The sequence below is a fragment of the Ascaphus truei genome, chromosome 4 (assembly GCF_040206685.1).
Source record: "Ascaphus truei isolate aAscTru1 chromosome 4, aAscTru1.hap1, whole genome shotgun sequence".
Classification (NCBI taxonomy): domain Eukaryota; kingdom Metazoa; phylum Chordata; class Amphibia; order Anura; family Ascaphidae; genus Ascaphus; species Ascaphus truei.
In genome coordinates this window covers 66,050,605-66,066,867 of record NC_134486.1, presented here as the reverse complement: position 1 = coordinate 66,066,867, position 16,263 = coordinate 66,050,605, and the positions used below count along the sequence as shown (strand labels likewise).

The following is a 16,263-nucleotide window of genomic DNA, read 5'->3' as shown; positions in this document are numbered from 1 at the left end:
TTCTTTCTTCTTATCTTGCGTAAGATGGCAAGCAGGGTCAAGCAATGGAGGAAGTTTGGTATTTCCTTGAACAAGGAGAGTAGTAAAAAGGAAATAACCCGTATTAGTATGCATTACACTTTACCAGCATACCTGTTTGGTAATGAAAAAAAATGTGATTATTCTTTTACTTAAGAAAGCAGAAGAAATAGAAGAAATGTTGCCTTGTTTAAAAAATAATCATTCTTACGTGTTGTCATAATAATATTTATTTCTTATATAGTGTTGTCAATGTCTATAACCCCGTACTTACCATTTTGTACGCACAATGGGTTTTTGAGACTTTTCAGCACCATTTTGTAGAAATGCACAAGAAATTCCATAAAGTGATTATAAATCATTAAAAACAGGGCTGGGGGGGGGGGGGGGGGCGTGGCTAAGACATCGAGCTGAGCGGTCACACGCCAGCTCAGCTCCCGTTTTTAGTCTAGGGATTATCCCAACCAGTATTTAATTCCTTTTCTTTATTAACCTCCACCTGCTGGGTGGCTCTTGCTGTGAAAAAAACAATAATAACTCCCTCACATCTCCCCTGAGTTATCCACCCTTTAACTTCACAGTATGTTCTCTTGTTCTATTTTAATTTATTTATAAAAATGTTTTACTAGGAAGTAATACATTGAGAGTTACCTCTCGTTTTCAAGTATGTCCTGGGTACAGTTATGATAACAATACAAGGTTACATTAAATGAACAGGTTTATGCATTATATTTAAAGACATTGCATGAACAGTTAAAGATAATATATGTTATTGCGTATGTAACAGTTACTGACCAGATTAAAGTCTGAGGCAGCTTTAGTTTTGAAAGAATTTAGACCGGTGGCAACTTTGAGGATTTCCAAGTCTCTTACACACCGTTAAAGCACTGGGGTGCGCAAAGTGGGGGGCTAGATTTTCTGGGGGGGCGGCTGTTACAGAGGCCCAGCGCTTCCCCAAAGTCATTTAAAATAAATGCCGGGGATCGCGTGAGGCCTCTGTAACTTCTTAACTTACCTTGGTTCCAACAACGCGTCTCCATGGCAACCGACGTCAAATGACGCTGGAGCCGTGCGGGTCGGGGGGGGAAGGGGGGGTGAGTTGGGGGGCATGAGCCAGAGGGGAGAGGAGAAAGGGGGGCGCATGAAGGTAAGTTTGCGCATCCCTGCTCTAACATATAGTTTGCTGATGTCCTTAATACATTAGAAATATCCCATCATATATTCCTGTGTGCGTATGCATTTCCTAAATGTAGAAAGAGGAAGAGATTTAAAAACAAGTTGTGTTCCTCGTCAATTGAGATTGATTGTTACATTTAGTTTGATCCCTTTTTTTCAGCCACAGTGCTTTAACGGTGTGTATGAATAAATGTTCAGTTACGTATTTCCGTCTCTTTGTAATTATTCCAGTAAATACTTGTAATGTCAGTGTACACACATCATTTAGTTCGTACACCATACAGATGAGAAAAAGTTTGTGAAAATCACTTATTTCAAACCTAAAATGTTATTAGATTTTAATCTAAGTCCTAATAATAGATAACGATAACCTGATCAAATAAATGACACAAAAACATGATTCTTTTTTAACATTTATTTATCAACAAATTATTAAACATTCAATATCCATGTTTGAAAAAGTATGTGACCCTTTAGATTCAGTGCCCCTTGAACAGCAATAACTTAAACTGAGCATTTCCTGTAACTGCTGGTCAGTCTCACACATGGGTTTTGAGGAATTTTGCCCATTCCTACTTACAGAACTACTTCAACTCTGACATTTGAGGGCTTCCTTGCATGAACAGCTCACTTCAGGTCCTGCCACAACATTTTGATCGGTTTTAGGTCCGGCCTTTGACTAGGCCATTTTAAAATGCGGAATTTCTTCTTCTGCAGCAATTTTTAAAATAGATATTTTTGTATGTTTAGGATCATTGTCTTGCTGCATGACCCACTTTAGCTTCAGGTTACAGATGGATGGCCTGACATTCTCCTTTAGAATCTTCTGATACAATGCAGAATTCATGGTTGTGTCAATAATGACAAGCAGTCCAGGTCCTGAGGCAGAAAAGCAGCCCCAAACCATTACACTCCCACTACCATGCTTGACAGTTGGGATGAGGTTCTTGTTTTCAAACGCAGTGTTTGGTTTTCGCCAAACATAACGTTTCTCATTGAGGCCAAAAAGTTCTACCTTTGACTCCTCTGTCCAGAGAACATTGTTCCAGAAGCTTTGTGGATCATCTATGTGCTCTTCGGCGAACTTCAGATGGGCAGCAATGTTCTTTTTAGAGAGCAGTGGTCTCCATCTGGCTATCCTTCCATGAACACCATTCTTGTTCAGTCTTTTTGTGATAGTTGAGTCATGAACACTCCCATTAGCCAAGGCGAGAGTAGCTTACAGATCTTTGGATGGTATTCTGGGGTTCTTTGTGACTTCCTGGATGATTTACCGGTTTGTTCTTGGAGAGATTTTGGTATGACAACTGCTCCTGGGTAGAGTGACTGTGGTCTTTAACTTTATCCATTTGTCTCACAGTGGATTAGTGGAGCCCCAAATTCTTAAAAATAGTTTTGTAACCCTTTCTATACTGATGAGCATCAATAACTGCTTTTCTGAGGTCCTCAAAGATTTCTTTTGGTCGTGGCATGACATGTTTCTACATACCTGTATGGCGAAGCCCAAACTCACACAGTTTCGGATATTTATATAAGATGGATCCTTTCACACTCACACCTGACCAACCTAATTATTTAAACACCCGATTGTAATTATTCCCTTTAATTTAGCTGATAAAACCATTGTTTGTCTAAGTCATACATAATTTTGTTTCACAAGACATGGACTTGGTTAATATAAACCCTACTGAATATTTAGGAAAATACTTGTTTTGATTCAAGAAGATTATCATGGAAAAACTATGGAATTTCCGTAATTATCATTGGGTTTCACCAACATTTTCTTGCCACTGGTATATAATATATCATGGTAACTGTTAGAAACATAGCCTACAGTAACTTAAAACAAATAAGCACATATAATACACTATACAGTTTATTACATAAATTATACTTTATCAGATGCATCACCTTATGTAATTCTGAATACAAGATACATTGCTAAATGAAAAGTCATGTGAAGAAAACACACAGGAGTTTGGAGCAGAGAGAGAAAATAAAAGGTGTTTTATTCAGGCCATTTCATAGCTTGAATCTCTGCAGTAATGAACCACAGTGTGGGGGGCATTGTTTGAGTTATAGTTCTATGCCAAAGATGGAAGAAGTGATGGGCTGAGAGTTAAGTTACGCAGTGATAACTTTAAACAGAAGAGGGTAGAGACTGGAGAGAGGAAGGGTGAGAGAGGTAGGAAACTTAGAGAGGTGGCTGATTAAATTAGATCTTTACTAAGACCGCAAGAAATTAAATTATGAGCTATTAGAGAATGAAGAGAGCTTGAAAAGTATGAAAGAGAGAGGACTTGGGCCAATGTCAAGGGAAGTGTGCATCAATTGGTCCATTGAAAAAGAACAATGGAGAAAGGAATTCATTGAAGGATAAAACTGGGTTTACAATTGGGATGTTGAAACGCCCACAGAGGAGTGCTAGAATAATGTTTAGAGAAGAATAGAAGTAAGGTAGTAAAAATGTCAATAAACCAAGTAATTCATTGAGTATATCTATGTGTATTTCTAGAGAGGAGAAAGTAAGTGAGTGGATAGTACTTTTGAAGACTATAAGTGCAAAGAAGATGTAATTTAGACATATTCTCTGTAAAATATGACTGTGGCCATAAAAGAGACTTCTATGACATACAGTATGGCAATGTAAAAGGTTGGGTCAGGTCTCTGGGGAGATTATATTGAAGAATATACATTTGCAAATTTACAATGAGCACGATAAGGCTGAACAATAGTGACAATGCTGACAACGTTGTTGGAAGATGTCAGCTTGTGTGAAGTTTTTTAGGCGGGGGGAGAACGTTTGAAGAGCTTATTGTGGTGCTGGGACATGGCTGAAGAAGCTCCAAAGCCGGAAAATGAAATTTTCCTGCTACTCCAATTCAGCAAGATTCTATCCTCAAGTGGACCAACATGATGGAGGTCATTGGATCGTAAGTTTCACTCCCATTCGGAACTTCAACTTCCTGCTCTTCCATTCTGTTGTGCTGAGAAAGTGTGTATTACAAGAAATGACCTGGGCACTTCTGCAGTCAGGGCTCTTTGCTGTATGAAGCAACATTCCATTTACTTGGCAACCTTGGTTTCAGTTAATTTGGAAAAAGGGTTATTGAACCACATTGCTTGTCTAGCTCTGTTTACAGAGCAAGTATCTTATAAAGAAAAATGAACATGCAGACATAGGCTGTTTACCTTATTGGCCCTTTTTCTTTCTGGTAAAAGTTCTTATAGATTAAATTAAAGTGTACAGAGCTTTCGTACACTCTGAATACTTTCATTTCATCTGCAAAGAACTCTTGGTCTGTTAAAAGGTTTCACAATCTAAATGAATCTGCATTTCTCAAGGACCAATAATTCTACTGGAACTTTAGCAAAACACACACTGTATGAAAGTAGGTGTTAACAAGTTATTTGACTGTAGAGCCTTTCCAGAAAATAAGAAATAGAAGACATTGTCATTAAGGTGTACATAGGGTTGCCAAGTGTTTTTAACCGGACTGCCCTGTATTTTGCCCCTGCATCCGGTATAAAATGAAAGGTAATACCGGACATGTATGTGTCCGGTATTACCTCTCTCCGAACGTAGTGGTGGCTGTGGGGGGCCCGGCGGCCGGTCAGAGCAGAGCTGAGAGCAGAGCTGTGGTCGGCGGTCCACACTGAGGTGTCTGATGCTGACACGTGACGGGTCTCTCTGACGTCAGCGTGCGCTGGAAGTCAGCTGGGCTCAGCTGGCGTGGGAGGGAGGCCTGGCGCGCGTCAGCATCAGACACCTCAGTGTGGGACACTGAGGGAGAAGCCTGCAGCTGAGGGAGAGCCGGGCTTGGCTTCAACTGCTCTGACCGGCTGCTGGCCCCCTCCTCCCCTGCAGCCACCGCCCCCCCCCCCCGCAGCCACTTTTTATATGTTTTGTGGGGGGGGGGGGGGGGGAGGTGTATTTTTATATGTATTGGGAGGTATATGTATTGGGTATATTGTTATATGTATTGTTATATGTATTGTTGTACTTCTATATGTATTGGGAGGGTGGGTGTTTTTTATATGTATGGGGGTTATATTTTTTTACGTATTTGGGGTGGGGTGTATTTTTTATATTAATTGGGAGGATGGGTGTATTTTTTATATGTATTGGGAGGATGGGTGTATTTTTTATATGTAGTTGGGGTATTTTTTATATGTATTGGGGGGGCTGAGGTATTTTTTTATATGTATTGGGGGGGGGATGCGGGTATATTTTTATATGTATTGGAGGAGGGGGTCGCATCTTTTACCATTGTGTCCAGTATTTTTGGACAAGCCACCTGGCAACCCTACATGAGAAATAATGAATGAAAACAACTAACTCTTGAGGTACATTGGTAAATAAATACATTAATGGTAGAAGATCATTCCAAATGTGTAAAATACAAATACTGACATTGGGCCTCATGCAGTAAGCGTTGATAAGGGAAATATGGCCATGTTATAGCCAAAATTGGGTTTGAGATTCAGTAAGCGCCGATAAGTGCTTCATATCGCCAGGTTTCGGAGCCGATAATTTGGTTATGGCCAGTCGCCTGCCGATAAGCCTGTTTTCGACACTGATCGCCACTTTTTTAAATCGGCTGGATTCAACAAAAAAAAACAGCTTATCGGGGCTGATCGGCACTACGAAATTGAGATGTTATGGCCGATTTCTCCCGCCAACTAAAGTTGGCAGTTTGGACGGGAGAACGATCGCTAAGGCTGCCGGAACGGCACTTAGAAAAAAAACATCTTCTGTACATCAATGGAAGTCAATGGAGCGGGGACGTATAACAGTATAGTACTGTTTACGTTTCATTGCTCACAATACAAGGGGGATTTGCATTACAGTGTGGGGGCATTCCCTGCATTGTGTCACAGCTGATGTGTCTTATTTGCATAACATTCGACTTTTACATGTTTTCAGCATTTGCGGGTCACATTACTCATCATGTGATGATGTGGCAAGGGAAAATACTATACTACACTCTTAAAGGAGAACCTCACATCATATCACACATTTTACTCAACTCAGCGACAATTATTTACATGATGTCACACATGTCACACATGTCACTCATACACAGTATATTCATCTTCCTTTACATTACACAATGCTTGTAATGTGACACGCATCTTTAAACGTTCATGTACATCTGTCTTCTCATGTTTACATATACTTTTGGGTCCTCCCTATTTTCATGATGTCACTTATTGGACGCTCAATCACATTGCATGTTTACATTGTAACCGTTGCATTACAAGCACTTCAACCTAACTTATACACACATGTACAGTAATTCATCATTGGGACACCTTGTAAACTCATTCTATACCAACTATCCTCCTTACACAAATGCATGCATATGCACACGACTATTCATTGTTGCCAACATGTCACAATAACATGGATAATTACACATGTTACACAAAACTTTTCCCACGTCAATCTCAGCCTTTTTGTCTCATTACATGACTGACTCTTGCGTTCACAAGTGTTACATGCATTGCACATGCAACTATTTATTTGCAAGCAATCTTTGTACAAAGCTTCACGTCACATCATTGCCAAATATCATCATTCCCTGCAGAATACACACAACAAATACTTAGAACAACAAGTGCACACAGCTTGCCACAGAAGTACTTTATTATGTTAATGTAACACCTTGCATTTTACTATGTCACCTGACATCATCACATACCTATTTAAAGGACGCACATTACCTGCTCATTCACAGCTACTCATTTCAAAATGTTGCGAATGTTTAGGAGACGCAGGAACATTCTTTTCTATGACATGCTTGCTGATCAAGAGAATGATATAGGGCAAGGTAGGGACACACCGAGGGACAGTGACAGTGACGCGGATACGACAGGGACAGGGAGAGGGACAGGCCGAGGGACAGGTAGAGGGACAGGAGATCAGAGGAGAAGACAGAGGAGACAACTTGTGCCTCGTCCGCGTCTGTACAGGGAGAGAACCCTGTTAGATGGGATGAGTGAGGAGGAGATTGTAAGTCGCTATCGTTTGAGTTCAGCAGCAATCTTAGCTCTTTATGAGGAGATAAGGGGGGATTTAGATTTTTTCACAGCCAGAGGTCGTGCAGTCCCTGGGCTTGTTAAAATGCTGTGCTCATTACATTATCTTGCTTCCGCGTCATACCAGACAACTGTGGGCATAGTGGGCGGGGTCTCGCAATCTACATTCTCGCGGGCCTTGACCCAGTTTCTCTATGCACTCAATAGACGCGCTAGGAATTATATTCATTTTCCTACAGAGGCGACAGAGTGGCTGGAAGTCAGGACTGGCTTTTATAATATAGCAGGGATACCATCTGTGCTGGGTGCAATCGATTGCACACATGTTGCTTTGATTGCACCTAGTCAGAGTGAGCATGTGTACCGCAATCGGAAGCACTACCATTCACTCAATGTACAGGTGGTATGTGATGCCACGATGAGGATAATGCATGTGGTACCCAAGTTCCCTGGTTCCAGTCACGATTCCTCTATCCTGAGGAACTCTTCAGTCTTCCATGCGTTCGAAGAGGGACATTTTGAACCTGGTTGGCTGCTGGGTGAGTACATATTTACATGTTCTAACACAAAACACATGTTGATTTAGGAATGTTGGCATTGTACAATTTGATCACTAATGTCAGCTTATGTGTGCTCCATTCATTATAGGTGACTCAGGATACGGAATTAGGCCGTGGCTCTTGACTCCGGTGCTAAACCCTCAAACTGAAGCAGAGGACAGGTACAATGCAGCCCATATATCTACAAGATCTGTTATAGAGAGGACATTTGGCCTACTCAAGACCAGGTTTAGGTGTCTGGACAGAACTGGTGGGGCTCTTCTATACAAGCCTCAAAAAGTGTCTGATATTATCCTTGCCTGTTGCATTTTGCACAATGTTGCACTCAGGCACAATGTACAGTCAGACCTAGCTGAGGCTTTGGTAGACGAGCATCCCACCCATGTAGCTGCTGAAAATGAACAAACAGCCAGTGGTGGCCAGACACGACAGAATCTCATCAATTCATTTTTTTCTTGTAAGTACAAACTCATATGTTCCTAGTACTACTTTTATAGTTTAATTATGTTATATTAACAATAATGTTTCTTTATATAACCTTCTGTTAGGACACAGATGAATATGGGTTGCACACCTTTCTTTTCTCTGCTGTGTGCACAAAGGGATGTGGCACCGGTATGTTATTGTTGCACAGGTTATAGAATCCCTCTTCAATTGTACTTTAGTTGTGTGTATGTGAATACAACTTGGGTAACAAAGCAATAATATTTTAGCATTGTGTTATTCCTTATGCTAAGACAAAACACATATTATGCCCATAATCATTCATGCTTCTAGTATGCTTACATACAATGTTATTGGTGCAGTGTAACATGTACATCCATATGATGTGTACACCAGGCTGATTTACATTTTGAATGTCATGAAATATACATGGTGTTGTACATTTAACACCAAATACACACTTTGCTGTGTTGTTTACGGTACTGAAGATGGCATGTCAATGTTTGCAATTTATATATTGTTCCTTTGCATTATAGGTATATCTCCAGTATGACTGATCATGGTATGTATATTTGCTGACATCTCTCATAAGATGTGGCTACCTCAATCTTCCTATAATTATTGGAACTAAAAACCCAACATATTGGTTTAAACACAAATGTTACATATATGTACTTTCTGTATCATGTATATGCATTTAGCTACTCTTGAGCTTTCATGTGCATTGTATTACAAAATGATTACTCACATTTCATCACATTTTATGTATGTTTCCTTATAATTTCCATTAATGTAATATAGAGGTGGTTGGAGAAAAGGGGATAACTGTACTTATTTGTTTACTTACGGGAGCACATTCATCACTAGCATAGACACACTTTTTAAGACAACTGTTTGTGTCTCTATCAATTGGTGTAGGATCCATGTATAACACCGACAAATGATAACACCAGCTTTATTATGGTAGCTTATATCATCATATTGACTATACTATGTATTTCTAAACGATTAATAAACACAGTAAACTATAGTTAGTTAGGTTAATGAAATATACACAGAAACGTACTTCATAACATGATGGTGATGTCATATTCAGAACATCATGCATTGGAGGGGACCATAACATCTGGCCAGTAACATTATTTGCTACAGTCCCAAACCATTTTATCTACATACCCATGTAACAAGAGATTTTAAAAATAAATGGCTACTTGGTTGTAAGTGTCCTTTACATTGGGAGAAGGAGTGGCTCAGTGAGTAAAGACACACACTGGCACTGATAGTTTGAAGCAGGGGAGTCTGGTTCAATTCCCGGTGTGGGCTCCTTGTGACCTTTGCCAAGTCACTTTATCTCCCTGTGCCTCATGCGGCAAAAAAACATTTGTACGTTCCACGGGCCAGGGACCTCAGGCTGAAACATGTGTCTGTAAATCGCTGCGTACAACTAGCAGCCCTATACATGAACATGCTCATATTATTATTATTATTGTTACATAGTTTCGACAGTCATACGTTCCATTACATATTAGAATACACAAATGTGTTAGCAGAGTGGGAATGGTTGTTATATATAAAACACACCATGTCATAAAATGTTAGTAGTCATTAAAGAACACTCAATAAAAATTCATGAGGCACTCTTTTGCAACATCATTATGTTAATTAAGTGCTTATGCAATATAGGCATAAGGGTATCACATTTTTAATTGTTTGTTAATAAGCGCTGCAAGCAATATAAAATTAGTTCCATATGTAGTATAGTAGTCGGTGGCTCCTCCTCACAATCATCTCATATAAAGGTAGACTCTTCTGAAATCATACATTGATCCGATTGTATCTTCCCCGACATCTCTGAAATACAGCAAACACATGATGGTCAAAGATGGCACCTTACTAGATATGCATCCGTGACAACGCGTTACGCAGCTCTATATGATTGTGTACATACACACGTCAGTCACTTATATGTTAGAAGTAAAACTGTTCATCAGTATGTAATGTTTCTTTAAATTTGTAGCAGGCATAACTATGTATAAGAAGTGAACGTTGCCTGTATACTGAAAGATGTGCGCGCACATCTTTGTGTGCGCACGCACTTCACGCTTGGCTCCACTAACTGTTAGCGCATGCGCAAAACAAAGCGTACGTTGTGCGTTCAATACATGTTGAAAATACCAGTAAACATAACATCTTTATTTCAAATACAATGAAGACGAAACTACATTCGTTCTAAACGAGTACATCTGTATTCTTTTTAAACAGACGTGTTTGAACAGAAAGCACGGCCGATAACACAATGCGCAAATGCAATACGTGTGACGTCATGTTAAGCCAGCGTGAAACGCACGCTAACACTCCTCCCACTCAATTAACATTCGGCTAACGCCCAGGGTACGCCTACAAACACTGAGCCGCACGCATCACACACTGCAGTTACCGTTACTATAACAAAACATGACAGCCAATAGGCTTTGAGGCGCGCACGTCGCTTGGGGGCGGGACTTACATCACTAATCCTTTTTAAGGACGCCTTGGCCCATGACAAGGGTCCCACGTCATACGTGGTGGACCCGGTTTTCAATGTTGTAGATGTTGCATGATAACAAAACAGGTATGTGTTAGAGTAATGGTAAAATGTTGCTAATATGTTTAAAGGGATAGGAAAGTACGTATATTTATTCCGTCAGCAATGTGTACTACTCTTTCAGGTCCTACTATATTGTATTAGGAAACAATTTGTTTGTGATCGCTACATGTTATGCAGTCTGCAATGTTACGCTGTATCCACGCATTGAAAGTGAAAATGGTGGTTACAAAAAAAAAAAAAATTTAAACGCAGAGTCAACGCATAACGATTGTTATATTTACCATTCTTCTAGAATTAACTCTTCGCCTGGCTGCAACTGGTCGCTCCAGAAATGCAAGCCATTTTCATCCACGCTTAACCCAACCGCTGAATCCAGTATGGCACATATCTCCTCCAGGATGCGCTCATAGGAATCGCCACTGCTTTCTTCAAATAATTGGTCGGGAGGTAGGTTCATTTCTTCCGGTTCCCATTCCAATGCAATTTCAGCTGAAAGGCTTGGTACATAATCATAGTACTTTTGTTCTTGTACAATGTGGGTTTCAGGAATGGAGGCTGCAGATATTGCAGCACGTATCGATTCAAACGGATCAGTAGTAGCGGATACATTGCTATTGCCATTAGGAATAAATATGCCTTTCACGACAATATAAGTGCCGTCTTTCAGGAGAAATTGTTTTTCCGGGGCAATCTTCCAGAAACCATAGGTGTGTTGTAGCTTATCCTGGTCACGTTCAAAAAAGTCATTACTTGATAAAGTGAATCTTATTGAGGAATTAAAATTCCGTGCATGCTTACGGTCTTGGTAATAAGGATATTTTGCTCGAATGAAATCATCGATTTGGCGTGTGCTTGCTTTCTGTCCGCGACTGTTCAAGATGGCTTCACAGATCATGTACTTATACCCTAAAAGGGGATTAATATTGTTAACGAATTCATCAGCCATGTCTGAGTAGCACAAAAGCTGTGTGCAGGTCTGTGTTATTTGCTCATCAAAATGAATGTGCTGAATGGCTAACAAACTCCTGTTTTTCCTTGTCAAGGTCAACAAAAGTAACTACTTTGACTCCTTATTTCAAACGCCAATTGGATTTGTTTGTCTAATTGGGTTAACAGTTGTGGTTCGTGATATGGGACTGTGGGAGAAACATTTCTCCTTCTTTTATCTCGTTTGTGAAAAACATCCCTAGACTGTGAATGCGTTCACATAGTGTTTTTTTGAAAACTAACAAAGACCAGTGTGTGAAAATATTTCTTAGCCAGGCATATCAGTAAAAACACACCTGCAAAAAGAAATGTTTTTTCCCCGCTTACATTTCTGTGTGTATGTGAAAGTCTGGTTAACTCCCTGTCTGCATGAGTTTAAATACGTGTGTATATATATATATATATATATATATATATATATATATATATATATATAAATATATCTCTTATAAAAAAATATATATATTTATATATAATATTTTTTTTTTTTTTATATTGCAGGAGTACACACAACATTGATGGCATTAAGTATACCTTGTATGAAACCTATTTAAATGGTGAGAAACATGATTGAATGAAGTAATAAACATTTGTTTAAGCACAATACTGTTAGAGTCTCATACTTAGGATATTTCTCAAACATTAGGCCTGTATTATTAAAATAGTGTGCTTTCACAAGGAAGCATGAAGTGTATTAGTTTGTGTATACCAGTTTATATAGTACTATATATATATATATATATATATATATATATATATATATATATATATATATATATATATATATATATATATATATACACACATATATACATATATATACACACATATATACATATATATATATATATACACATATATACATATATATATACACATATATACATATATATATACACATATATACATATATATATATATACACACTCACACACTCACACTCACACTCACACTCACTCAGTGTGTGTGTGTGTGTGTGTGTGTGTGTATATATATTATTATACATTCTGAGATGTTATAGAAACGAACACACAACTGATTAAAGGACAAAATTACAATGGCCAAGCAAGGCAAAGGTAAGTAATAATTTACACATAATCCTGCTGTACACGTACAAGAAAGATGTTTGCACTTACTTAGGTGTTTTAATAATTGCATGTGACTAATATGCATATGCAATTCTTACATCAATTAACACACCCAAATGCAATGTTTTGCTGCAAAGTCAATGGCAGCTTCTCTAAACTTAGCAACTGGCTCCTGGTGGACCATTACTGAACAGACGATTACAACATAAATATTTATAACACAATTAATTATGAGTGTTAACATTTCCAAAACTTCACGTGTACAAGAACATAGTTGAAAGTTTGGAAACAACACAGTCTTCAGCATACATACAATAGTAATTAGATAATCTGAAGTCAACAAAACAAGGCCAAACACATATTTTCTGAATTATAACATTTATTTTTTTTGTTCCTTTTGCGAGCGAGTAACAGGCCTGCTTGTTGTCTCTTGAATTTTCCTTTTTCTTTTGCCACCAACTTTAGGCACAACAGAGCCACTTTGAGTGGCCTCTGGCACTTCACGGGCAGGGCTTGTGGCCAGTGACTGTTCACCTACGGGGCTTGTGGCCAGTGACTCACCTACAGGGCTTGTGGCCAGTGACTCACCTACAGGGCTTTTGGGCAGTGATTCACCTACAGGGCTTTTGGGCAGCGATTCACCTACAGGGCTTTTGGGCAGCGATTCACCTACAGGGCTTTTGGGCAGCGACTCACCTACAGGGCTTTTGGGCAGCGATTCACCTACAGGGCTTTTGGGCAGCGACTCACCTACAGGGCTTTTGGGTAGTGACTGTTCACGGACAGGGCTTGTGCCCAGTGACACATGTGAGCAAGTTGGTAGACACTGCACAAGTGATGGTTGGTCTGTTTCATGTGTGTCTTGTTTTGTTTTTGTCGCCTCCTTTGTAGGTGTCTGCTGCTGAATTTGTACAGATGGCAGCGGTAGGATGTCATCAGGAACCTGCACAGCAATGTCTGCTACTTGACCGGTAACATTTGGGCCTGGTGAATGAATATCAGATGAATGTGGTGAAAACTGACCTGCATGAACAGATCCTGGCTGGGAGGTGTTGAATTGTGGTACATTAGTCATTCTCCAGTAATTAGCTTGTGTTTGCTGAACAACTAATGCTTCGAATGAGGTGTTGATTTTTTGCAACTGTTTAGGCACTTCAATGAAGACTCTGTGGAGATGTGCCAATTGTGATACTGTTTCTTCCTGCAGTCCAATCATCCTTTCCAGCACTGTCATCATGTCTGAATGGCGACGATTTTCTGCGTCCACTATTTTTCCCTCTGAAGCTACAATTGCATCGTATGTGGAAGTTGATGGACGATTTGGCGGTACAACAGTTTCTATTGGCACCTCTTCATGGTCACATGATTGTATTTCAGTCTCTTCTGTGGCGTCATCCTCATCATACTCATCATCCTCATCACCATGATGTTCTAAAAAGAAATGTACACATTATTAAATGGCATGTTAATGTATGCTGTGTTACTATGTAATTGTACTGTGTCCTAAGTAACACCTAACATGTTAGCATACGTTTTATAACCTCATTAAAAACTACCTTGACTTACGAATAATGTTTGGACTCAGTATGAAATATGAATGAATGAAAAGTTGCTCTAAACTCAGAAGTCCTACATGATAATTAACATCACTAACACAATACATGTTGCCTTACACTTAATTTTCACTGACACTAAGTAATCCTATTTAAAGAAGATGTGCAAAACAAATAATGCACATGACAACATAACATATAGAAGAGCACATATTATATGGCCAGCAAATGATACACTCACCTTCTAGTAGTGTTGAGCTGGCTGACCCAGGTGAAGACACTTGTTCCATCTCAGGTGACACATGTCCTCCAGGGGCAACTATATATAACAATAACATAAGTTTTACATTTACATGTGTAAATATTGAACAAACACTTATTGTATGTTCTGTATTTATGATTAACTAACAACATCAGTTCCTTAACCGAAAATGTGTGTGAAAGTGAACATAAATAGTTGTAATAACACTGTACATGCCTGTGTACTTAGAATTTTTGAGTTCCCTAACATACAACATACTATGTTTCTGCAGTAAAGCGTGAGGATAAATAGATTAAATGAGTACATAAAAATCATATGTTGTGTAGTGATATCAGTATCATAATGTACATAACTATCATGAGATGACCATTCACAATGGTTATCATGAAGGTGGTCATATTGCAAAAAGTGTTGTTTTTGGTAGAGGATATGTGTGGTACATTAATCGAAGATGTGGCACACCTGAATGTGGCTGTGACTCAACAAGACAACACATGCAGTGTGTGATAATGTGTCTTTCATAGTAGTTCAACTATAGATATGAGTGAACTAATGTGTGACGTACGCTTTGATAAGTAATGAGTTGTTGGGGCATTTAGTAGCTAGAGTTAAGCTTTCAAATGAGTGTGATTAACTTCAGTTGTGCTGTTCAGGTTGTAAGAAAGGTATTCCCTTCCCCAAAAAGCCTAATCAGCCACACCTTTCAATGACTTGAAACAGGTGCAAATGGTGTGAACTAAGTTGACCGTGAAATGAGGCTGTAATTAGTGTGTGTGCTGAACCCCACCCCCTCTGTTGAAGTGTATGCTGTGATGAGATATTAATTGCAGCTGCTTTAACACAATGGTAGATGAGCTAAGTAGTCATCTGCAGTGTTTAAGTTATGAAAACAATGACATAACATATGATACGTGTGCCTCATTATGCTGTCTGTATATGACATAAAGCAAAAATGGACCTTTTCATAAGCAACTATAGATGTGTTAGTGCCAGTGATGTTTGTAGGCCGTTACATGCAATTTCTTTGATGCATGCTTAAAATAGGCAGTAATGTCATGTTTGTCGGAGTAAAATCAATAAAATACACAATAATATGATACATATTTCTGTTCTGTACCTGTAGCTACTAATAATTTCTCATGAACATGTGTTACACATGTGTACTACCCTGTTGTTCCCCATCTTCGCCCACCATCAATTGCTTCCACTGCAGCTATGCATTTTGGGAATTCACATGTAAATGAGCACGCAATGGCACGTGCTATATTAGTTACTGCTTTTAGTAGGACTACTACATATATGTCTATTTTGAGATATATATATACAGAATCAGACATATACATATATAGATGCAGGTATGCTTATATTGTGAAGACAGTATAAAAAGCAGTGTAAATATGCAAAATAAGTGTAAGCAACGACACGCCTAGTACAGTAATATTTATCACCTGCTGGAAATTGTGACGGATAAATTCCAATGTCACGGTCACCAGCCAAGCCTTCCACGACGACGGTAAGTAATTTTGGCCGAAGCAGCTCCTCCAAT

The 16,263-nt window shown here is 39.1% G+C and overlaps 1 protein-coding gene across 1 annotated transcript; it reads right to left on the bottom strand.

The window, feature by feature from the left end:
* Positions 1–13,281: 13,281 nt before the first annotated feature.
* LOC142492259 (uncharacterized) lies at positions 13,282–14,797 on the bottom strand. Its single transcript, XM_075594930.1, has 2 exons — positions 14,697–14,797; positions 13,282–14,333 (listed from the first exon to the last, which is right to left on the bottom strand). The coding sequence occupies exons 1-2, from the start codon at positions 14,791–14,793 to the stop codon at positions 13,282–13,284; spliced, it is 1,149 nt and encodes a 382-aa protein (XP_075451045.1). The 5' UTR covers positions 14,794–14,797.
* Between the last annotated feature and the right edge of the window lie 1,466 nt (positions 14,798–16,263).